We start from the raw sequence: 23583 nt of genomic DNA, 5'->3' as shown, positions 1-23583 counted from the left end.
CTCGTTTTATAGGGAAGGCGCGAGGGAAGCAGAACAGACGCCCCCATCTCAATAAATGCGGCGCCAGGTACGCCCCGTCACGCCCGCCTCTTTTTTGGAAACCGTGCACACGACCTGCAGCGGAAACATCCCCTCCTCCCTCGATTCGCGGGTCGGCGCCCTCCACCACTTCAACTCCCGGGAGGCACGCGCACGACGTCTCCCACGACCGGCCCAAAGCACTGCCTCCTCCACATCCGGTCTGAGGCACGGCCTCCCTCCACGTTCGGCCCAAGGCCCACCAAGAGGTAAGAAAGGGATAGGGGCTGAAAACGACCCTACGGCCCATTACGATCCAGGGGTTCGAAGGTTGGCCCGCCGCGGGTTCGACAACCGCCCCAGGATGCCCCCGAGCGAGGGCTGAGAGGAGACGGGTCCGCAAGCGGCCATCACCCGGGCGCGCGACAGCCCAGGGCGTCTCAATCTCACATTCGAGTCCGGACCGGCATCAAAGTTCATGCTTTTTCCCCGAAGAAAGGCAACGAGCCCCCGGATCCAACCGAACGGATTCGGGAACTATGGGTCTGATTCGTTTCCTTCCGGTCGCAGCCTGGCTCGCACAGGTCATCCAGGTCCCCGTTGGCCAGGCTCCCGAGGTGCGCTAGCGAGCTGATTGGTTTGCGTTTCAACGCAGCCAGGCCAGCAAGAGAAATTGATTGGTTGCGTGCACGGCCAGCCGCTTTCTCTCCCTGACATGCTACCCATGTGCTCCTCCATGCACCGCGCGAGCCTGGCTCCGGGGAAACGAAGGTTTCGGCCGCACCCCGGGAGCCAGGTTCCGCGACGCTTTTTGCACGCAGCGAGCCAGGCCCAGCACTAGTCCAGGTAACCAATCAGCTTGAGGTCGCATACGGGGAGCTCGTATCCGGGGTGGTGCAAGGAACCAATCAGACCCTATATGAACTGGCCGACCGAAGCCTTGGGTACGCCACCAGCTTGGCCCGAGCCGGACCTCCCCGCCCCCCCGAACGGGGACCGGGACCCACTCAAATCAACCCGTTAGTAGCTCAATGAGCACCAAGGATCGTCCACGCGAGGATAGCGTGGCACGGCTCGCCCCCTCCATCCCAGCGAACGGACGCTTGAGGGGTAACGTACGAAAGTCGACCTAGCCTCCGACCGGTCCCGTGCAACGCGCGGGGGCTCAGGGGCAACCAAAGGCCACGCAGGTGGTCTCGACTTAAGGCTCTCAGATAGAAGGGAACGACAGGAAATCCTCCCGCGCCGAGTCGATCACGGGATGCGTCGCCTGATCAACCGCGAGGACCCCATAACTGGCGATGACAGCAGCCTCTGGAGGAGCGTCCCCGCTCCACCACAGGCTTGGGGGCTACTGCTGGGGGGGAATATTAACGATCCCCCCAAGCCCATGGAGACAACAAAACGTAAAGGCCCAGGCCCACCTAAGGTAACAAGACTGGCGCCGGCCCAACACGGGGGGCGAGAATCACGCTCCGCCTCGCCCGACCCCGTATCCCGGGGTCAGGCATCCCCGACCTCCGGAAGACCAAGCTCCGCCTCGCCCGACCGCAGGTCTAGGGTCGGGAGCGTCCGACCCCCCGCCGCAGGTCTCCGCCTCGCCCGACCCCAAGCGTAGGGGGTCGGGCTGACCCGGGCCCGCCAGACAAGTATCCGCCTCGGGCGCAGATCTCGTGGGTCCCCCTGTCGATCTCGCCATAAATGCGCCGCAGGTCTGTCAGGAAGAAGGATGACCGCGCTCCTCACGCAACCTGCTGCAAGTACCCATGCGCGGCCGCACTGTACAAGCTACAGTACCTGCGGCCTCCTCCCATTCGCCACAAGGCACTCATGGGTCCCCCTGTCGATCTCGCCATAAATGCGCCGCAGGTCTGTCAGGAAGAAGGATGACCGCGCTCCTCACGCAACCTGCTGCAAGTACCCATGCGCGGCCGCACTGTACAAGCTACAGTACCTGCGGCCTCCTCCCATTCGCCACAAGGCACTCATGGCCTGCGCCGCCCGGAGCAGAGGGAAGCCTCGCCCGTTCTCGCGTCCCGCGCGCCCGGCGGCAGGGATGTGACGTCCGCTCTCCGCAAGCCGTCAGCAGGACGGCGGGATCCGCCGCCTCCCCCAACGGACACCAGAGTCGCGACGAAACGCCCTCATCATGACCCGGCGGCTACAGCCACCGAGGAGGCCATCGACAGGGCGCGACGGCGGCCACCCTCCTCCGGCATACGCGCCGGCAGACGTCGAAGGCCGGCGAGGACGCCGGGAACCTGGGAACTCGGTTCCTCCCTTCGTGTTGTATTTTTACCCAGCTATGTTTAACTCTTTACTGCTCCCCACACCCGGTCTCACCTGTAACCCCGGTGGTCTCCTTACGCTATAAAAGGAGGATGGGGGGGGCTCGACGCACAACTCAAGGCACCATAACGCCTCCAAGCCAACAGAACACACGGAGACACCCTGCTAAAGCATCAGTGCACACCCAAGAGACTTGGGACCGGATCCCTCTCTCACACTTGTAACCCCTACTACAGAACCCCGCCTGGGCAACACGAGCAGCTCCTGACATTGGACGGTATTCCTTTGCCCGAACCAGTATGAACCCCTGACATTGGACGTAGGGTATTCCTTTACCCGAACTAATATAAACCCCGTGTCTCCCGCGCCACCATCTCAAGCCTTAGGCGCATATAAGAAATTTATTAGTCTAAGTCTTGATCCGCTAATCTTGACAACGACAGCTGTGTTTCTCTGATAGTCTTGTAAGTCTTTATTTATCTTTTTACGTGATATTGTTGCTGTTATTCACTAATGATGTTATGAAATTAGATCTGGGCATACATATAGTTTTGTTATAAAACCAGGTGCGACAAGGGGGAACCTATATTCCAAAACAGCTATGCCCATTTCATCGAGTTTCAATGAAGCTGTCAGGGGAACAATGGATTCTCACAAACGTTTATGCACCCTGCACCCCAGAAGGGAAACTAGCTTTTATTGATTGGTTCAAACAACTATGCCCATTTCGGGGAACCTATATTCCAAAACAACTATGCCCATTTCATCGAGTTTCAATGAAGCTGTCAGGGAACAATGGATTCTCACAAACGTTTATGCACCCTGCACGCCAGAAGGGAAACTAGCTTTTATTGATTGGTTCAAACATGTTGACATGCCTGAGGAGGAAAAATGGTTAATAGTTAGGCCATGTTTAGTTATCCCCAACTCCCAACTTTGACACTATGCAAAAAGAAGATTCCCCATCACATCAAACAAACTTGCGGTACATGCATGGAGTACTAAATGTAGACAAAATTAAAAACTAATTGCACGTTTTGTTGTACTTTGCGAGACGAATCTTTTGAGCCTAATTAGTCAATATTTGGACAATAATTCACAAATACAAACGAAACGCTACATTGTGCTACAGTGCTGGCACAGTAATTTTGCATCTTCCAAATTGGCCAACTAAACAAGGCCTTAGAGACTTTAACTTGATTAGGAAACCGGAAGATAAAAATAAACCGGGAGGAAATATCCAGGAAATGCTTCTCTTTAATGAAGCTATCAGTAGGCTAAGGCTAACAGAGATCCAGCTCAAAGGATGCAAATACACCTGGTCAAACAAGCAACAAAATCCCCTCTTGGAAAGACTAGATTGGTTCTTCATATCTAGCCATTGGACAACCTCCTACCCAAACACCTTTGCTTCATCGCTATCCAGAGATTTCTCGTACCATACACCATGTGTCATATCGATCTCTACAAGTATTCCAAGGCCACAGGTTTTCAGATTTGAGAATTATTGGCTAGAACATTATCAGTTCCCAAGCATTCTTCAACAAGGATGGACAAATCAGACTACAGGTACAGATAGGGCTAAGGCCATTGGGGCCAAGTTCAAGAACGTAAGGAAAATCTTCAGGATCTGGAAGGCCCAACTCCCGAACCTGGCTAAAGTGATACAAAACACCAAAGACACCATTCAATTAATAGACCTCATTGAAGAGTTCAGAGACCTTACCCTCCAAGAATGGAACTTCAGAGAACTCATCAAAGCACACCTGCAAAACCTGCTCCAGCAACAGAAGATATATTGGCAACAAAGAAGCTCCATAAATTGGGCCAAAAGGGGGGATAAGTGCACAAGGTTTTTTCATGCAAAAGCCTCAGTCAGAAATAGAATTAACTATATATCTTCACTGACCGATACCAATGGCCAAGTTGCCACAGGGCCTGATGACAAAGCCAAGATCATATGGGAAGCATTTAAAGAACGAATGGGAGATCAGAGTTCAGTCACATGTATTTTGATCTATCCTCTTTGATAACTCCAGATCCGGACCTAGATTGGCTCGAATCACCCTTTATAAAGGAGGAGATTGATAAAATTATTGGAGAACTGCCCAATAACAAGTCACCAGGCCTAGATGGTTTCAACTGGGAATTCCTCAAGAGATGCTGGCACTTAATTGCAGAAGACTTCTACAAACTGTGTGAAGGGTTTTATGATAGAAATGTCTGTGTTCAGAGCATAAATGCCTCCTATATTATTGATGACACATTACTGGTTATGGAAGTTGACCCATCCCAGCTCCTACATCTCAAGCATCTCCTTAACCAGTTCGCGAACTCAACTGGCCTCAAGATAAATTATAACAAGACAGTTATGGTTCCTCTTAACATTTCGGAAGAAAGATCACAAGAACTATCGTTGCTGTTCAACTGCCAAGTTGGCAGTCTCCCTTTTACATACTTAGGCTTGCCACTAGGCACGACAAAGTCCAACATTGCAGGGTTCATGCCCTTAATAAAGAGGGTGCAGGGAAGTTTGGGAGGTATATCAAACTTGCTTACTAAGGGAGGTAAACTTGAACTGGTGAACTCAGTCTTCTGCTCCTCCCCAATCTTTCACATGGCAACCTTGAAGCTTCATAAGGGTGTCATCAGGCAGCTTTACAAATATAGAAAGCACTGTCTTTGGAGAGGCCAGGACTTGAACTCCAAAAAACCATCTAAGGCAGCTTGGCCTATGGTGTGCCTGTCAAAACCGCAAGGAGGGCTGGGAGTTATCAACCTAAACACCCAAAATGACGCCCTGCTCCTAAGTTTCTATACAAGTTCTTTAACAAAGCTGACATTCCCTGGGTTCATCTAGTTTGGGATAATTACTACAATAACGGCAAACTGCCTGGTCAGCATAAAAAGGGCTCATTCTGGTGGAGAGACATAGTTAAACTACTGGACAAATTCAAAGGGATGGCATCGGTGTGGGTTTCAAATGGATCTATGGTTTTATTTTAGATAGATACATGGGATGGACAGGTGCCATCCCTGGATTTCCCACAGTTGTTCTCACACGCCAGAAATAAACCGATCTCATTCAAGGAGGCCACCGACACAGAACCGCTAACGCAAAATTTTCATCTCCTCCTTTCGGAAGAGGCTCAACAGCAATTAATGATTCTCCGGACCGACTGGCAAACGAGAGGGCATCCCATGATAAAGATCAATGGACCTACATCTGGGGCAGCCCTATCTTCTCGGTAGCAAAAGCTTACAAAGTTCTTACAGGCACGAGAAACACTCACCCGATTTATAGATGGATATGGAAGTCCAAATGTCAAATGAAACATAAGGTTTTCTTCTGACTACTACTTAAAGACAGGTTGAGCACAAAAGACATTTAGATACCTATACCTGTGAGCTTTGCATCCTACAGAAAAGGAAGACAATGCCACACTTATTCTTAAGAAGCAATTTTGCCAAAGCTTGCTGGGCTTCCATTGGGATTGTGGTCAACACAGCCAGGCCGCCAATTTACATTTTCAACTCCATCATGAAAAACTGAATGTGCCCTTTTACATGGAAGTCATAATTCTGATGGCTTGGGCTATTTGGTCTATGAGGAATGACTGGACCTTCAATAATACTGCACCGTGGGTGCAAGGATGCAATAGAAAATTCAAAGAAGAATTGACCACTGTCTGTCTATATCGGGCAAAACCGGCTTGGAACCCTGCCACGATGGCTTGGCTAGAGGCCCTGTAATCTTTCCTGTTTTCTTTCACTTCACACCGATCTCCATTTTTCTTCTGTAACTTGATTTTATTTCAATGCACTTCAGTAGGGGTTTCGTCCTCCTGTTCCTTCAAAAAAATTCGCTTGTGCCGTTTCCAAGACCCCTATGCTGCATAGACAAATCCTATATGTAGGTACCAGTTTTTTTTTATAACTAGGGACTTACGATTTGATGATGCATGTGCACAACACTAATACGTAGTTGTATATATACGTCTATTATTATATGTGGATAATTTAGTAATGGTTACATTGTAAAAGTGATATTTCGAATAGAATGACATTTTAGACTTTATGCTAGTGTCAAAAAAATATTATAGTGATACCATTTGTGTTATCTTACCATGATACCCGTATACTACCTATGTATGCTACCCATATCGCACGTGAAATTTTAGTACTATACAATTAATCTTAACCATCGGATGTTTTTTTACTAATCCCTTTCGAACACTAGTATAGCCTAATATTGTGCATCGTAAAAGAGCTCATCTATGATGCCACTTTGATTCACTGTGCACTATCCTAGCTCTATACCCCACATGTTATAATTTTTTACTGACAAATTTGATTCCAGCGTTTAGCTCAGTTTGTCTAATCTTAATTGTGCCTACACCTAACCTTTGTCAAGTGCCAACCAAACCCGCTAATGTTGTTGCCTGAGCTGAGACCGCACTCTTTTCACAGAAATCGCTACTCGCTCTATGCACTGGAGCCTACCCGGCCACAAATCTCAAGTCAGCGATGATGTTTGGTTGCTAGCCACCATTTGCTACATCTATCCTTTGTCAAGTGTGGCAAACTACAAAATAAAGAAATTTGAAGCCACATTTTACCATAGCAAAGAGAATTTTGCTATATTTTTTTAACTCTATGACACGTGGAGCTCAAAAAGAATATTGTCTAAAGTTAGTGGCCAACCAAACACCTACCAATTGTTCAAACTTGCCTAAGCTTAGGTATGCCAAGATGTGACAGGGAATCAGACACCCGTAAGCCCATCAACCCCTTATGCCAGATAACTCAAACAGGGCCCTAATCATCAAGCTCCAGCTTTGGGCCATCCCCATGTCATCCAACACGGGCCGGGAGAAATGTACAGGCCCTTTACTGATCCCAGCAGCCCGCGGGCCTCTCTCACCTGATCACATGTTTTCCCCTTTCCAGAATAAAGCTCTTCTTTTGTCAATCTCTTATATCAGCCATTCAGGGACCCCTAAACACGACATCAAGTAGGCTAATCTAGTCGTCACGACTGAGTTAGTTAAAATGAGCCTCCCACCACTGGTTATACCTCTCCTGGAGAAAGTGTCAATACTAGTATCGATTTTAGACAGGATCACAGGATCTTGGACTGGATTTCACGTGGGATTTTAGACAGGATCACAGGATCTTGTGACTGGATTTCACAGGATCACAGGATCTTGGACTGGATTTTAGACAGGATCACAGGATCTAGGTCAGATTTGAGGGAAGGATGAAATTGGACAGCTTAAGATGTTTGAGATGCTTTGAATTTCCTAATCATTCCAACATATAGAGATAAAGGTGGACTTTAAAAAAATTGACATTAACACCAGTGTTTGTTTGCAAAATCAGTGAGGATCTCATGTAACCATTTCACTTGTACAGTATCTCCTTCGATAATGATCAAAGTTTCGTCTGCATATTGTAGAACTAGGCAAGGGCTGTTGGGTAGAATGGGTGTCTTAGAACCCCTTCCGGTGCAAAACGGTTGATTCTTTGTTGAAGGATTTCTGCAACTATTATGAAACGCACAGGTGAAAGATGATCCCCTTGACGAAGCCCTTTTCTCATTTGAATCCAGGGTCCCGGTGTGCCATTTGATAAAACCGCCGTCTTTGCTGCTGTTTTTAAAGCTGACGTCCAGTTGATACAATTCTTTTGGGATGCCTCTCACTTGCAAAAGCCTGAACAGGCATTCCCAAGAAAACTGTGTCAAAAGCTTTCATCAAGTTTAAGGATGTCAACTCTCTTTTTCCTTTTTTCGCAACATTGAAATATTTAACTAAGTCTGCAGCAACCATGAAGTTGCCTGCTATACATCTTCTCTTAACAAAACCAGTTTGCTCTTGATTCGCTAAATTTCCATTTGGAATCTTGCAGAGAGAACTGTTGTTACCAATTTTACTGGGCAATTTAACAGAGAGATTGGTTGATATGAATCTGGAGTGCAATAATCTTTATTTTTCTTAAGCAGAACCATGAAAGATCTGCTGATTCTCACACGATCTAGAGTGCAGTTATGAAAATCCCGGAAAGTTTGATGTATGTGGTGCTTAGTAAGTTGCAAAAAAAAATGGTAGCAGCCCAAACCAAAACCATCTGGTCTTTTGTCTTTTGGAACATCTTTGACTGCTGCAAGACTTTCTTGGTCAGAGAAAGGTGCTATGAGAGGAAAATCATATAGTGTTGGGTAGACAGCACAAAAACCAATTTGGTCAAAAAAAATTCCTATGTACCAAACAGGTTTTTGTATAAAAAAGAGTTAGAAAAACCTTATGAGTGTAGAAATGGTTGCCTTCACGTTCCACGGTTCCACCACCTTTTGCTGTTATTACTTGGTCATTGGACTTTGATTGCCTTTCAGGTACGATTGGAATTACAAACAGATCAGATAGGGCTCCATATATCTTGAGGTAACATTTCGTCAGCATCCTTCACAATCATCTAAGTGCATGCCCTTTTCAACAGTTAGATTGCTTAGATATGGCCTGTGTTGATGAGGTATTTTCTTGTTGTCTTGTTAGTTGACATTGATATTTTTCCGTGAAGGGCTGTATTTTCCCCCCAATTAATATTAGCTACTTGCAATGTTGAGATGTTGTAAGCCATTGATCTTTTATGTGACTGTACAATAACATGCTCACCAGTAAGAAAATAGCCATGCTAGACACAAAGAATTTTGTAACACCAAATAAATTGGTGCGCCGAGGATTTTTCTTTTACAAAACCTCTCTATAGAAGGAGATAAAGAATGTACGGTCAGCCACTATAGATACCTGCAATGGCACCAACTGTGACTGTAGGCGCTCAATGCAGTATGCCATCGTTTAAAATTTACCTGGCCTTTTCATATGCATTCATTGCTTTAACCACCAATTCAACTATATATCACTTTAAAAAAAAATAAAAAACAAGGATCGTGCCTGGATGCCTGCAAAAGCGTAACTTGACCACGAGAGAACATTCAGGCAAATTTGAGTCACATTAATAACAACAGCAGAATTTGAACGGAATTATAAGTGTACGTATCAATCCTAAGTCACAATTTCTTGTAGATCCAATTTGGTGCGACGGCACCAGTCCACGTGAAATCCAGTGCATAGAGATTTGTGGCCGGGTAGGCTCCAGTGCATAGAGCGAGTAGCGATTTCTGTGAAAAGAGTGCGGTCTCAGCTCAGGCAACAACATTAGCGGGTTTGGTTGGCACTTGACAAAGGTTAGGTGTAGGCACAATTAAGATTAGACAAACTGAGCTAAACGCTGGAATCAAATTTGTCAGTAAAAAATTATAACATGTGGGGTATAGAGCTAGGATAGTGCACAGTGAATCAAAGTGGCATCATAGATGAGCTCTTTTACGATGCACAATATTAGGCTATACTAGTGTTCGAAAGGGATTAGTAAAAAAACATCCGATGGTTAAGATTAATTGTATAGTACTAAAATTTCACGTGCGATATGGGTAGCATACATAGGTAGTATACGGGTATCATGGTAAGATAACACAAATGGTATCACTATAATATTTTTTTGACACTAGCATAAAGTCTAAAATGTCATTCTATTCGAAATATCACTTTTACAATGTAACCATTACTAAATTATCCACATATAATAATAGACGTATATATACAACTACGTATTAGTGTTGTGCACATGCATCATCAAATCGTAAGTCCCTAGTTATAAAAAAAAACTGGTACCTACATATAGGATTTGTCTATGCAGCATAGGGGTCTTGGAAACGGCACAAGCGAATTTTTTTGAAGGAACAGGAGGACGAAACCCCTACTGAAGTGCATTGAAATAAAATCAAGTTACAGAAGAAAAATGGAGATCGGTGTGAAGTGAAAGAAAACAGGAAAGATTACAGGGCCTCTAGCCAAGCCATCGTGGCAGGGTTCCAAGCCGGTTTTGCCCGATATAGACAGACAGTGGTCAATTCTTCTTTGAATTTTCTATTGCATCCTTGCACCCACGGTGCAGTATTATTGAAGGTCCAGTCATTCCTCATAGACCAAATAGCCCAAGCCATCAGAATTATGACTTCCATGTAAAAGGGCACATTCAGTTTTTCATGATGGAGTTGAAAATGTAAATTGGCGGCCTGGCTGTGTTGACCACAATCCCAATGGAAGCCCAGCAAGCTTTGGCAAAATTGCTTCTTAAGAATAAGTGTGGCATTGTCTTCCTTTTCTGTAGGATGCAAAGCTCACAGGTATAGGTATCTAAATGTCTTTTGTGCTCAACCTGTCTTTAAGTAGTAGTCAGAAGAAAACCTTATGTTTCATTTGACATTTGGACTTCCATATCCATCTATAAATCGGGTGAGTGTTTCTCGTGCCTGTAAGAACTTTGTAAGCTTTTGCTACCGAGAAGATAGGGCTGCCCCAGATGTAGGTCCATTGATCTTTATCATGGGATGCCCTCTCGTTTGCCAGTCGGTCCGGAGAATCATTAATTGCTGTTGAGCCTCTTCCGAAAGGAGGAGATGAAAATTTTGCGTTAGCGGTTCTGTGTCGGTGGCCTCCTTGAATGAGATCGGTTTATTTCTGGCGTGTGAGAACAACTGTGGGAAATCCAGGGATGGCACCTGTCCATCCCATGTATCTATCTAAAATAAAACCATAGATCCATTTGAAACCCACACCGATGCCATCCCTTTGAATTTGTCCAGTAGTTTAACTATGTCTCTCCACCAGAATGAGCCCTTTTTATGCTGACCAGGCAGTTTGCCGTTATTGTAGTAATTATCCCAAACTAGATGAACCCAGGGAATGTCAGCTTTGTTAAAGAACTTGTATAGAAACTTAGGAGCAGGGCGTCATTTTGGGTGTTTAGGTTGATAACTCCCAGCCCTCCTTGCGGTTTTGACAGGCACACCATAGGCCAAGCTGCCTTAGATGGTTTTTTGGAGTTCAAGTCCTGGCCTCTCCAAAGACAGTGCTTTCTATATTTGTAAAGCTGCCTGATGACACCCTTATGAAGCTTCAAGGTTGCCATGTGAAAGATTGGGGAGGAGCAGAAGACTGAGTTCACCAGTTCAAGTTTACCTCCCTTAGTAAGCAAGTTTGATATACCTCCCAAACTTCCCTGCACCCTCTTTATTAAGGGCATGAACCCTGCAATGTTGGACTTTGTCGTGCCTAGTGGCAAGCCTAAGTATGTAAAAGGGAGACTGCCAACTTGGCAGTTGAACAGCAACGATAGTTCTTGTGATCTTTCTTCCGAAATGTTAAGAGGAACCATAACTGTCTTGTTATAATTTATCTTGAGGCCAGTTGAGTTCGCGAACTGGTTAAGGAGATGCTTGAGATGTAGGAGCTGGGATGGGTCAACTTCCATAACCAGTAATGTGTCATCAATAATATAGGAGGCATTTATGCTCTGAACACAGACATTTCTATCATAAAACCCTTCACACAGTTTGTAGAAGTCTTCTGCAATTAAGTGCCAGCATCTCTTGAGGAATTCCCAGTTGAAACCATCTAGGCCTGGTGACTTGTTATTGGGCAGTTCTCCAATAATTTTATCAATCTCCTCCTTTATAAAGGGTGATTCGAGCCAATCTAGGTCCGGATCTGGAGTTATCAAAGAGGATAGATCAAAATACATGTGACTGAACTCTGATCTCCCATTCGTTCTTTAAATGCTTCCCATATGATCTTGGCTTTGTCATCAGGCCCTGTGGCAACTTGGCCATTGGTATCGGTCAGTGAAGATATATAGTTAATTCTATTTCTGACTGAGGCTTTTGCATGAAAAAACCTTGTGCACTTATCCCCCCTTTTGGCCCAATTTATGGAGCTTCTTTGTTGCCGATATATCTTCTGTTGCTGGAGCAGGTTTTGCAGGTGTGCTTTGATGAGTTCTCTGAAGTTCCATTCTTGGAGGGTAAGGTCTCTGAACTCTTCAATGAGGTCTATTAATTGAATGGTGTCTTTGGTGTTTTGTATCACTTTAGCCAGGTTCGGGAGTTGGGCCTTCCAGATCCTGAAGATTTTCCTTACGTTCTTGAACTTGGCCCCAATGGCCTTAGCCCTATCTGTACCTGTAGTCTGATTTGTCCATCCTTGTTGAAGAATGCTTGGGAACTGATAATGTTCTAGCTAATAATTCTCAAATCTGAAAACCTGTGGCCTTGGAATACTTGTAGAGATCGATATGACACATGGTGTATGGTCCGAGAAATCTCTGGATAGCGATGAAGCAAAGGTGTTTGGGTAGGAGGTTGTCCAATGGCTAGATATGAAGAACCAATCTAGTCTTTCCAAGAGGGGATTTTGTTGCTTGTTTGACCAGGTGTATTTGCATCCTTTGAGCTGGATCTCTGTTAGCCTTAGCCTACTGATAGCTTCATTAAAGAGAAGCATTTCCTGGATATTTCCTCCCGGTTTATTTTTATCTTCCGGTTTCCTAATCAAGTTAAAGTCTCTAAGGCCTTGTTTAGTTGGCCAATTTGGAAGATGCAAAATTACTGTGCCAACACTGTAGCACACTGTAGCGTTTCGTTTGTATTTGTGAATTATTGTCCAAATATTGATTAGGCTTAAAAGATTCGTCTCGCAAAGTACAACAAAACGTGCAATTAGTTTTTAATTTTGTCTACATTTAGTACTCCATGCATATAACGCAAGTTTGTTTGATGTGATGGGGAATCTTCTTTTTACATAGTGTCAAAGTTGGGAGTTGGGGGTAACTAAACATGGCCTAACTATTAACCATTTTTCCTCCTCAGGCATGTCAACATGTTTGAACCAATCAATAAAAGCTAGTTTCCCTTCCGGCGTGCAGGGTGCATAAACGTTTGTGAGAATCCATTGTTCCCTGACAGCTTCATTGAAACTCGATGAAATGGGCATAGTTGTTTTGGAATATAGGTTCCCCGAAATGGGCATAGTTGTTTGAACCAATCAATAAAAGCTAGTTTCCCTTCTGGGGTGCAGGGTGCATAAACGTTTGTGAGAATCCATTGTTCCCCTGACAGCTTCATTGAAACTCGATGAAATGGGCATAGTTGTTTTGGAATATAGGTTCCCCCTTGTCGCACCTGGTTTTATAAAGTGCTACCTATATAGCCAAGATCTAATTTCATAACATCATTAGTGAATAACAGTAACAGTATCACGTAAAAAGATAAATAAAGACTTACAAGACTATCAGTGTCGTTGTCAAGATTAGCGGATCAAGACTTAGACTAATAAATTTCTTATATGCGCGTAAGGCTTGAGATGGTGGCACGGGAGACACAGGGTTTATACTGGTTCGGGCAAAGGAATACCCTACGTCCAATGTCAGGAGCTGCTCGTGTTGCCCAGGCGGGGTTCTGTAGTAGGGGTTACAAGGGTGTGAGAGAGGGATCCGGTCCCAAGTCTCTTGGGTGTGCACTGATGCTTTAGCAGGGTGTCTCCGATCCGTATGTTCTGTTGGCTTGGAGGCGTTATGGTGCCTTGAGTTGTGCGTCGAGCCCCCCGCCTCAGGCCCCCGATCCTCCTTTTATAGCGTAAGGAGACCACCGGGGTTACAGGTGAGGCCGGGTGTGGGGAGCAGTAAAGAGTTAAACATAGCTGGGTAAAAATACAACACGAAGGGAGGAACCGAGTTCCCAGGTTCCCGGCGTCCCTCGCCGGCCTTCGACGTCTGCCGGCACGTATGCCGGAGGAGGGTGGCCGCCGTCGCGCCCTGTCGATGGCCTCCTCGGTGGCTGTAGCCGCCGGGTCATGATGAGGGCGTTTCGTCGCGACTCTGGTGTCCGTTGGGGGAGGCGGCGGATCCCGCCGTCCTGCTGACGGCTTGCGGAGAGCGGACGTCACATCCCTGCCGCCGGGCGCGCGGGACGCGAGAACGGGCGAGGCTTCCCTCTGCTCCGGGCGGCGCAGGCCATGAGTGCCTTGTGGCGAATGGGAGGAGGCCGCAGGTACTGTAGCTTGTACAGTGCGGCCGCGCATGGGTACTTGCAGCAGGTTGCGTGAGGAGCGCGGTCATCCTTCTTCCTGACAGACCTGCGGCGCATTTATGGCGAGATCGACAGGGGGACCCACGAGATCTGCGGCCGAGGCGGATACTTGTCTGGCGGGCCCGGGTCAGCCCGACCCCCTACGCTTGGGGTCGGGCGAGGCGGAGACCTGCGGCGGGGGGTCGGACGCTCCCGACCCTAGACCTGCGGTCGGGCGAGGCGGAGCTTGGTCTTCCGGAGGTCGGGGATGCCTGACCCCGGGATACGCTCACAGGTATAGGTATCTAAATGCATGGTTTTCCTGCCAATAAGCACATCTTGCACACCCCCTACGCTGGCATCCTTTTCTGTCACCGCTTGCCTTATCCGCTCGCCCTCCGCCCCGCGCCCGCCGCAGCCGGCCACCTCCGCCCCGCGCCCGCCGCCGCCGGCCGTCCTCCGCCCCGCGCCCGCGCCGCCGGCCGTCCTCCGGCCTCCCTGCGCCCGCGCCCGTGCCATCCTCCGACCCCGTGCGCCCATGGCCAAGATGGGGATTTTGGCCCCACGAAGGGGACGAAGCCGCGGGGAGCCCCTTTTTTGGGCTTCTCCTCCCTCTCCTGGCTCCTCTCAGCGAGATTTCCGGAGCTTCAGGTATGAAGCCGGTTGAGAAGCCCTACCAAAGGGGGCCTAAGTTTAGTCCGGGGTACCCCCTAGAGGCGTCTCGCTAACCTTCTCTTCGGTGGCGGGGCAAAAACCCTAACCTTCTCGGCGGCGGAATATGGAGGCGATGGATCTGGAGGCGAAGCTGGGTGAGAACGGCCACGGCCACAAGGGGTCTGATCTGGATCCGGAGAAGGCCGCGGGTCAAGTGCTTCAGGGCGGCGATGCTAAAAGGCCCCGCGAGGCCGACAACGGCGACCACCGCAGCGCCATGGAGACGGATGAGGAGGAGGACGAGGAGCTGGGGCCGGAAAGTTGCTTTGAGTTGCACCGCAAGAGTTGGCTCTCGATGTTCGGCAGAAACGGCGCCATCCCCTTCGAGGCCGAGAGTACGTATTCACCTGCACATCTCTCATGCTTTTCCTCGTCTTGATCAAGCATTCGTTTCTTTTCTTATATCAAGGAGGCATATATAATTAGACGCGTGAACTTGCTGGGGACTGGTGCTTGAGATCAATGGTAGGAGGTCGATCTGTCTAGCCAGACGGGGTGTAGGTCTACATTCTTTAATTTAGAAGAACGCCATGATGTGGGCCATCCGTTTTAGATCCTGTTGTTTACAAAACGTACTGATTTTATTTTAGAAAGAATAAAAGATAATATTAAATGTTAATATGAACCCGTTTCGATCCGATATTGGCTTGAGATCTATGTGAGTTACCCATATGTTTGCTCCTAATTACATTGTTTGTCAAATAAATCCCCTTTCCAAGCCATTTTATCATATACAGCTACGAGTAACAGTTTTTCCTTATGCACGGCATTTGTTTGCTTCATCATCAATCAATTGTGATGTCTAGGTATAGATGACTGGACTAACAAATAACCCCCTTCCTTTTTCAGCTCAGTACCCTCCCATGTGCTACACGGACATACCGATGCTGCCAGCAACTGCTGGACCTGGTGATACCATGGAGGTCTTCTTCGTCAAGGTGAATCAGATCACCAGCGACCTCCAATGGCCACTAGATGTCTATGGCATCGTCGCGCACATCGTCGCTGTGCGCGATTCCCTAGACTGGAAGCGCAACTACCTCTTCAGTCGAGGCAGAGATAATCGCCAGACCCTCACCTCTCAGGCATGTTCAAACATCTGTGTTTCAACTTCAGTCATATTCCATCTCCCATTTAATCTAGTATAAGCATCTCAATGCATGTATATGGTGCAATCTGCTTGGTAGTACTGGTAATATCAGCTGATTTTTATGGCGTTTAGCTCCACGCTAGCATTCGGAAGAAATATTTATACAGGTTGATACTGTGAATTAGGATCAGAACCTTTCCATCAGAGATACTTTATGCATGTTGCTGCTGGCTCTTAAAACGTAAATAGTATAACTTGGTTATATTTTTAAAAGTATATCAAATTTAGCTTTATAGTTGGTATCCACTTCAGTTCTTGGTTGGCTGGCCCTGACATGCAAGATTTCAGTAGGTGGGCACATTCCTGATCCTTAAATCTTCATTTTAGAGAATGCTATTAAGTGGTTTTGTATGTGCATCACTGGTGAAATAAATTGCTGGCTGCTGATTCACCTTTAGTGATGGTGTTCCCAAAGGCAATTGAAACTTGCGGGCCTTTAATTTGTCTGGCTGCTGATGCACCTTTAGTGATGGTGTTCCTAAAGGCAATTGAAATTTGCTGGCCTTTAATTTGTGTGCCACTGTATGCAGGATTGTCTTTTGGAACTTACAGGTCCTAGCGGATCTATCCTGCTGTGGGATGAGCCTGTTTTTGAGATTGACCTGAAAGTGAAGGACAAAGGGAGTTCATTGCCTGAAGATGACAAGATTTTATGCTTGGATTTCTTTGGATACAACAACATTTCTTACAGAGGCAGTCTCAGTTACACCAGAACAGAGGTGCTTTCAAGCAAGCATAGCACAGTGGAGGTCAGGTACGCTCATGTCAAGCGCTCCGTGGAGGCGACCATCACTGCCCGCATCAGCAAGGGATCAGGCAACTTTAGTGCACGCCTCACTGCCTGCAACACGAGCATTGGTGAGGATGTAGTGCTGCTGGACACCAGAGGCAAGGAGGTGTTCGTCAACGAGGATGGGGAGGTCACACTGCAGCGCCGAGTAGTCGTCGTGGAGGAGAGGGCTGAAGTGATCCTTGGCATCAAGGCTGAACAGCTAGGTGACGCTGGCGAGAGCAGCACTAAGCTTGAGAAGAAGTTTGGTTTTGTAGCTAAGTCAGCCCTGAGAAATGAAGGCTATTTTCACATCGGATCCTCAAGCCTGCACATGGTGGTTGCATGGTCTCTTCTTCCTTAGACAACTTATAGAACTGGTACCGTGTCATCATACCAACGTGATGACTTACCACCGACATGTGATTCTATATATGACCTGGTAAACAAAAGTGTTTCCTTTACGTGAATTAAGCTATCATGTAATTGTTTCATTTGTATTAGGGTTGAAAACAACGATCGGATCCGTCCCGATTCGTTTTCTACATTTCATCCGCTCATTTTTCGTATTTTCGGATAAAAGTGAAATACGGAATGAAAAATATGAAATACGAAAAATATGAAAAAAATATACTACTACTCTCTTGTTTGTGTGTCCAAGGACTTATGCAGCGATGCACTCATGCATGTCCTGGCAGCTTGGCTTGCTTAGCGCCCTTTTGAACCATAGCGTTATGTCGCGTGTTGGTTGGATGATTGGGTTTTGTTTCTTGTTTGTATGGGTCGGTATTCCCGTTTTATCTTGGTATTTCGATAGTTATCGAATTAGTTTGTTTCTCGAAGTTATGATTTCATTATTAGTAAGTCACATTGGTATATATGACACGTTTCTGCTCGAATTAGGTCGTGATTTTTATAAAATTGTTTCACTAATAAGAACAGTATAGAGACTCTGTGGATGCATCATGAGTATAATTTATTTTGCCAGTAATGCACCTGGCAAAACCATTGAACTAGCCTTTTCTAGAATGCAGATTTACTGAGCAGGAGAAAAGGAACATTCTGACCACCTTAAGACAAGCAAGTTTTACTGACTTCCAATCACTATTGCAATGCAAACCTGCAGTAACATACTGGATAAAGTTTCAGTCCCAATCCCCATCAGCTTTCTGTACAAATATTTCTTCCAACAGCTAGATTGTTCCAGATTTGAGCTAAACCCCATAAAAGAACCATTCCGTTAACATGAGCACTACCAAAAATGCTAACAACACAGGAAAACAGACTATACCAAACATGCGTAGAGACGGATAGTAGCCGAAATGCTAACAAGATGCTAACATAAAACATCCATTCTGTTACTAACATGACTACCAAATTCTAACAAGAGCATAACAAACTAGTACTAACTATACCGAACATGCATGGAGACACATGGTGTGTGTGGTTACTTGTATTATTTGGTTCATGTATGAAATTATTTGGTTCATATATGAAATGGTTCAAAATAATAATGATTCTTTTGTTTTGTTGTGTGAATTGTACCAACTCATCCATGATGAAACCATCCACTTAATTTATTATTCTACTGGTAGGAGTAAAACATATGGTACAAGCAAATTGGTTGAACCCCACCATCTAAGATCATTCATACATGCATTATGTGGTGCATGCAACCAAACACACCCACAATGTCCAAAATGGGGTGGAGAGTTGAAAAGGACAGAACAAGGATGTTTGCACGTGCGGCAAAGTGAGGGTCTGGCACTTGTTCCTATCTCGACAGAAGAGGTAGTTGCGTTTGCGGTCCAGAGAGTCGCGCACCGCACAACATCACCATAGATATCCAATGGCCATTGGAGGCCACCGAATCAGGCCCGTTTGGTTCCACGGACTAAACTTTAGTTCATGTCACATCGAATGTTTAGATATTAATTAGGAATATTAAACATAGACTATTTAAAAAACCCATTGCACAGATGGAGGCTAATTCGCGAGAGGAATCTATTAAGACTAATTAGTCCATGATTTGACAATGTGCTGCCGTAACCATTTGCTAATGATGGATTAATTAGGCTTAATAGATTCATCTCGCGAATTAGCCTCCATCTGTGTAATTAGTTTTATAATTAGATTATATTTAGTCCTCCTAATTACCCTCCAAAGATTCGATGTGACACGGACTAAACTTTAGCTTAAGGATTCAAACACCCCCTCATTCACCTTGACAAAGAAGACCTCCATAGTGTCATAAGGGCCAGCAGAGATTGGCAGCACTGGTCCGTCAGTGTAGCGCGTAGGACCGTACTCAGCTGGAAAAAAAACAAGTTGATTATTTGTCAGTCCAGTCATGTATCGATACATGTGGGAGTGGGGGTCAAATGATCAATTAACAAAAAAATAAGGCGATTAATGTGGGATCAAACATGTAGTTAATGTCGTTTTGCATATGCCAATAGGGGTTTGAAAAGACCGTCTATAAACGTTTGATGGTGTGAATATAATTAACAACTGAAGTCTTGAGGCACTTTGTCTTTAAGCTTTTCGAAGTGAATAGTTAACAAAGTAAACATAAATATATGGGAGAATTGTATATATCTCCCACAAAGTCAAAAGGAGGTTTGAAATGGATTCTTTAAGAAAATCAGAGGGTTTAAACTTTTGTAAACCACGGAATAGAAGCACCTCATGCATGGTACTGTACTTCCAAACAATGCAGAGATCCCAGTATCCCACTAATGCCGCCTCGCCCGCGCCACTCTACCTGACACGGCCACAAAGCACAAATTCCCCTTCTCCTACCCTTCCCGTGATGCCACAAAGCACAATTAATTCAGGGAACAAAACCTTGCACAGGAATTTTTCTGCACACACGGATTGTACATATGTTCCGTATTTCCATGCACGCACGGAGAGTTTTCCTGGGGAGATATAATAAATACGTTTTGAAATAAAAAATCATACAATATCCATAAAAAATACATAAGACCATCTCCAATCACACGTACAGATAGATAATATAATATATAAAAATGGAATACAAGTATGAACTTTGGCATACAAGTCTTTCATGAGGAACTTTTGGCACAGAACAAATTATGATTTTAACTCCTTTTCACAAGCTTCACGTAGACCCTGCCATTGCAAAGGATTCAAACAGTAGGAACAATGCTGAAAAGAAAAGGGTAAAGAGCGATGGTACTTTAACTTGGTTACAGCTATAGTTGGCCAAATGGGCCGGGCTAAACGGGCGGTGTTGAGGGGAAATATTAACGACCTCCTAATGCCGCTTAAAGCAACAGTCATGAAGTCCCAGGCCCACCTGCGGTAATTACGATTACCGCCGACCCAGTAGAGGCAGAGAACATCCCACTCCGTCTCGCCCGACCCAGGGTCCCGGGGTCGGACAATCCCGACCCCTCGATGGTGGGACTCCGCCTCGCCCGACCGCGGTCCCAGGGTCGGGAGCGCCCGACCCCTCGCCGCAAGGCTCTGCTTCGCCTGACCCCGGGCGTAGGGGGTCGGACTCATCCGGACCCATGAGACAAGTGTCCACCTCAGGCGCAGACCTACGGACGAGGGCGCGGATCTTGTGAGGTCCCCCAGCGGTCTCGCCATAAATGCACCGCGGCTCTAGCACGCAGAAAGGCGCCCGCGCCCCTCGACGTGACCCGCCACAAGTACCCGAGCGGAACACTATAGCCACGACCGCACAGGCTACAGTGGCCGCAGATCCCCCTGATTCGCAGCAGGGCACTCATGGCTTGCGTCGCCCGGAGCAGGAGGAAGTCGCGCCCGTCCTCGCGCCCCACGCATCCGGCGACAGGGACGCGACGTCCGCCTTCCGTGAGCCGTCAGCAGATGGCGGGATCCGCCGCCTCCCCCAACGGACACAGGTGCCACGACGAAACACCATCATCACGCCTGGCGGCGACAGCCGTCGAGGAGACCATCGACGGGACGCGACGGCGACCGCCCTCCTCCGGCAGACGCGCCGGCAGGAGCCGAAGGCCGGCGAGGGCGCCGGTGGCCTGGGGACTTGGTCCCTCTCCTTGTGTTGTATTCTACCTAGCTTTGTTTATCTCTTTTACTTCTCCTGATAGCCGGTCTCACCTGTAACCTCGGTGGCCTCCTTGCGCTATAAAAGGAGAACCGGAGGCCTGAGACAGGGGGGGCCTTCCAAGCCAACAGAATACACTCGCACCCACTTAGAGCATCAGTGCACACCCAAGAGGCCTGGGATCAGCTCCCTCTCTCGCACTCCTTTAACCCCTACTACAGAACCCCGCGTGGCAACACGAGCAGCTCCCGATACTGGACGTAGGGCGTTCCTTTGCCCGAACCAGTCTAAACCCCGTGTCTCTCATGCCACCATCCGAAGCCTTACGCGCATAAAAGAAATTTACTAGTCTAAGTCTTGACCCGCTAATCTTGACAACGACAGGTGGTACGAGACCCAGCTTGTTTTGGCCCAACACCAGCACGGCCTTGCCCGCCGTTACAAGTGCCGGTGTGCCGGCACGGCCCGACGTAGCAGGTCGGACCTGGGCCTCAGCTGCGGCACGTTGAGCGGCCCGTGGACATGCGGCACGACCACGGCCCATGTTCCCTAGTATAAGCCCCCCCTCCCCAGCATCCGCATCGGCACAATCCCTAATCCCCTCCCCCTCCCTCTCCGCCAGTCCGCCGCAATCGCCACTCGCCTCGGCGGCTCCACTCCGCTTCCGCGCCTGTCTACCTCCTTCGATCCTTCCCCTCCCTGGCTCCCTCCCTCTCCCTCATCACCGGTCACCGGCACCACTCCCGGTCATCGGCTCCCACCCCTCCCCTCGCCTGTCCGCCTCCTTCCCCTTCTCGATCTAGATCTTGCTGGTCCACCTCCGCCTCTTGCCTCGGTGCCTCCTTCCCCTCCTCGATCTAGATCTCAACGTGCTCGGATGCTCCGGCAGCGCAAGTACGTTCTTCTTCTTCCCCTTCTCACCTAATCCCATTCTCACATCTTGACCTAATCCCCTCCGCATCTTGTCTTGTAGGTCGTTGGCCGAGCACGATGCCATCGTGCTCGCGCGGGTGCGGCGCGCGCCATTGAGGAGCCTAAGCCGCCGAGGCGCCTAGGAGGCGATGAGGAGGGAGGTCATCGGAGTCTCGGAGATGGAGACTGATACACCGAACAGCTCAAATAAAATTTGATGTTGCCTGTGCATTCCCTATTGGCTATTTCATTGTGATCTTGGCATAATGGCATGCATTGTTATTTTGGGAATCTATTGGATGGTTTTTCTTTCACGGGCCGATGGGCGACCCGGTCCACCTAGGTTGTTGGGCTATCGTGCCGGCTCAGCCCGTATAAGGTTTAAAGAGTCGGGTCTGGGCCTCTAAGCTGGCACGACAAACAGCCTAGCCCGACACGACACTGTAGCCGGGCTGATACATGCTGGGCCAGGCCGGGCTGGGCGGCCCATTTGGCCACGTATAGTTACAGCAAAGAGGAACCGTGCAAAGCTGAAAAGTTAAGTGTAGTACAGTTGAAAACCAGGTGAGAGTACAGAAGTTGATCCGAACCTCTTGTTTACGAGCTGCAGCATGGGAGGAGAGAGAGAGAAATTAAAAATCGTCGCTACGGCCAGCGACTCTCGAGAAATTAGTTTTATAATTAGCTCATGTTTAGTTCTTCTAATTAGCATCCGAATATCCGGTGTGACACTGCTAAAGTTTAGCACCTAAGTATCCAAACAGCCCCGAGAAGGCATGCTTTTACTGTGTCGATTAGCTGAGGTGGCTTGCCGCAGATAGTTTACTAGTACTGCTGACCTTCGTTTCCGAATACTTGACAACTTTAACCAACGCACGATTACAAAGTAGTCACTTTGTATGTAAGAAATAATCAAAATCCCTTTATAAAGTTATCTCCCAACGTCTCTATAACATTCTTGTAGCATTGATTCTATAACATTCTTGTAGCATTGAGTGAGCTACGTTTCGGAAAACGTGAAGTGCTATGTATTTGGAAACAAATAAAGTGATCAAAATTGTCTAAGTATATATTTGAAAACCGAGGTTGGTATACTCCGTATATCTACAACCATTGAGGGTGCTGGCTACGTAGGGTAGGGTTTCGGCGCGGCGATCGTGCGTGTGTAGTGGCGGCGCATTCTTCTGGTCCGATACCGCGGCAAGCGGGTGGTCGGTGGTCCGGCTGACGACGACCAGTCGACCACCACCGACCAGAGAGGGTTGCTGGCTTGCTAGCTGCTGCAATATTGCACGGCCGGCCTTGCTGGCCCACGTACGATTTGATGATGTATGTTGCGTGATTTTCAGGCCTGTATGGTTGTGCTTGCTACTTTGATTCACCGTGGAGTACTACCGCCGAGGGCCCGTTTGGATACACCCCGCTAAACTTCAGCACCTATCACATCAGATGTTTTGATACTAATTAGGAGTATTAAACATAGTCTAATTACAAAATTAATTGCACCTAAGGAGTCTAATTCGCGAGACGAATCTATTAAGCCTAATTAGTCCATGATTTGACAAGATGGTGCTGCAGTAACCATTTACTAATGATGGATTAATTAGCTTTAATAGATTCATCTCGCGAATTAGCACAGGGTTCTGCAATTAGTTTTATAATTAGTTCATGTTTAGTCCTCCTGATTAGCATCCGAACATCTGATG

At 47.2% G+C, this 23583-nt stretch overlaps 1 protein-coding gene across 1 annotated transcript; it reads left to right on the top strand.

The window, feature by feature from the left end:
• Positions 1 to 14634: 14634 nt before the first annotated feature.
• On the top strand, positions 14635 to 17452 carry LOC117865225 (uncharacterized). Its single transcript, XM_034749378.2, has 3 exons — positions 14635 to 15321; positions 15836 to 16071; positions 16667 to 17452. The coding sequence occupies exons 1-3, from the start codon at positions 15051 to 15053 to the stop codon at positions 17267 to 17269; spliced, it is 1110 nt and encodes a 369-aa protein (XP_034605269.1). The 5' UTR covers positions 14635 to 15050; the 3' UTR covers positions 17270 to 17452.
• The last annotated feature ends 6131 nt before the right edge of the window (positions 17453 to 23583 follow it).

Source organism: Setaria viridis, chromosome 7, assembly GCF_005286985.2.
Source record: "Setaria viridis chromosome 7, Setaria_viridis_v4.0, whole genome shotgun sequence".
Taxonomy (NCBI): domain Eukaryota; kingdom Viridiplantae; phylum Streptophyta; class Magnoliopsida; order Poales; family Poaceae; genus Setaria; species Setaria viridis.
The sequence above is the reverse complement of the archived record's forward strand: the minus strand, read 5'-3'. Positions and strand labels throughout refer to the sequence as shown.

What these genes read in the sequence shown, in the direction of transcription:
- LOC117865225 (XM_034749378.2), top strand. Translation starts at nt 15,051, where the DNA reads ATGGAGGCGATGGATCTGGAGGCGAAGCTGGGTGAGAACGGCCACGGC. An exon ending in CATCCCCTTCGAGGCCGAGA is followed by an intron (nt 15,322 to 15,835) that starts GTACGTATTCAC and finishes TTCCTTTTTCAG; the next exon opens with CTCAGTACCCTCCCATGTGC. An exon ending in GCCAGACCCTCACCTCTCAG is followed by an intron (nt 16,072 to 16,666) that starts GCATGTTCAAAC and finishes CACTGTATGCAG; the next exon opens with GATTGTCTTTTGGAACTTAC.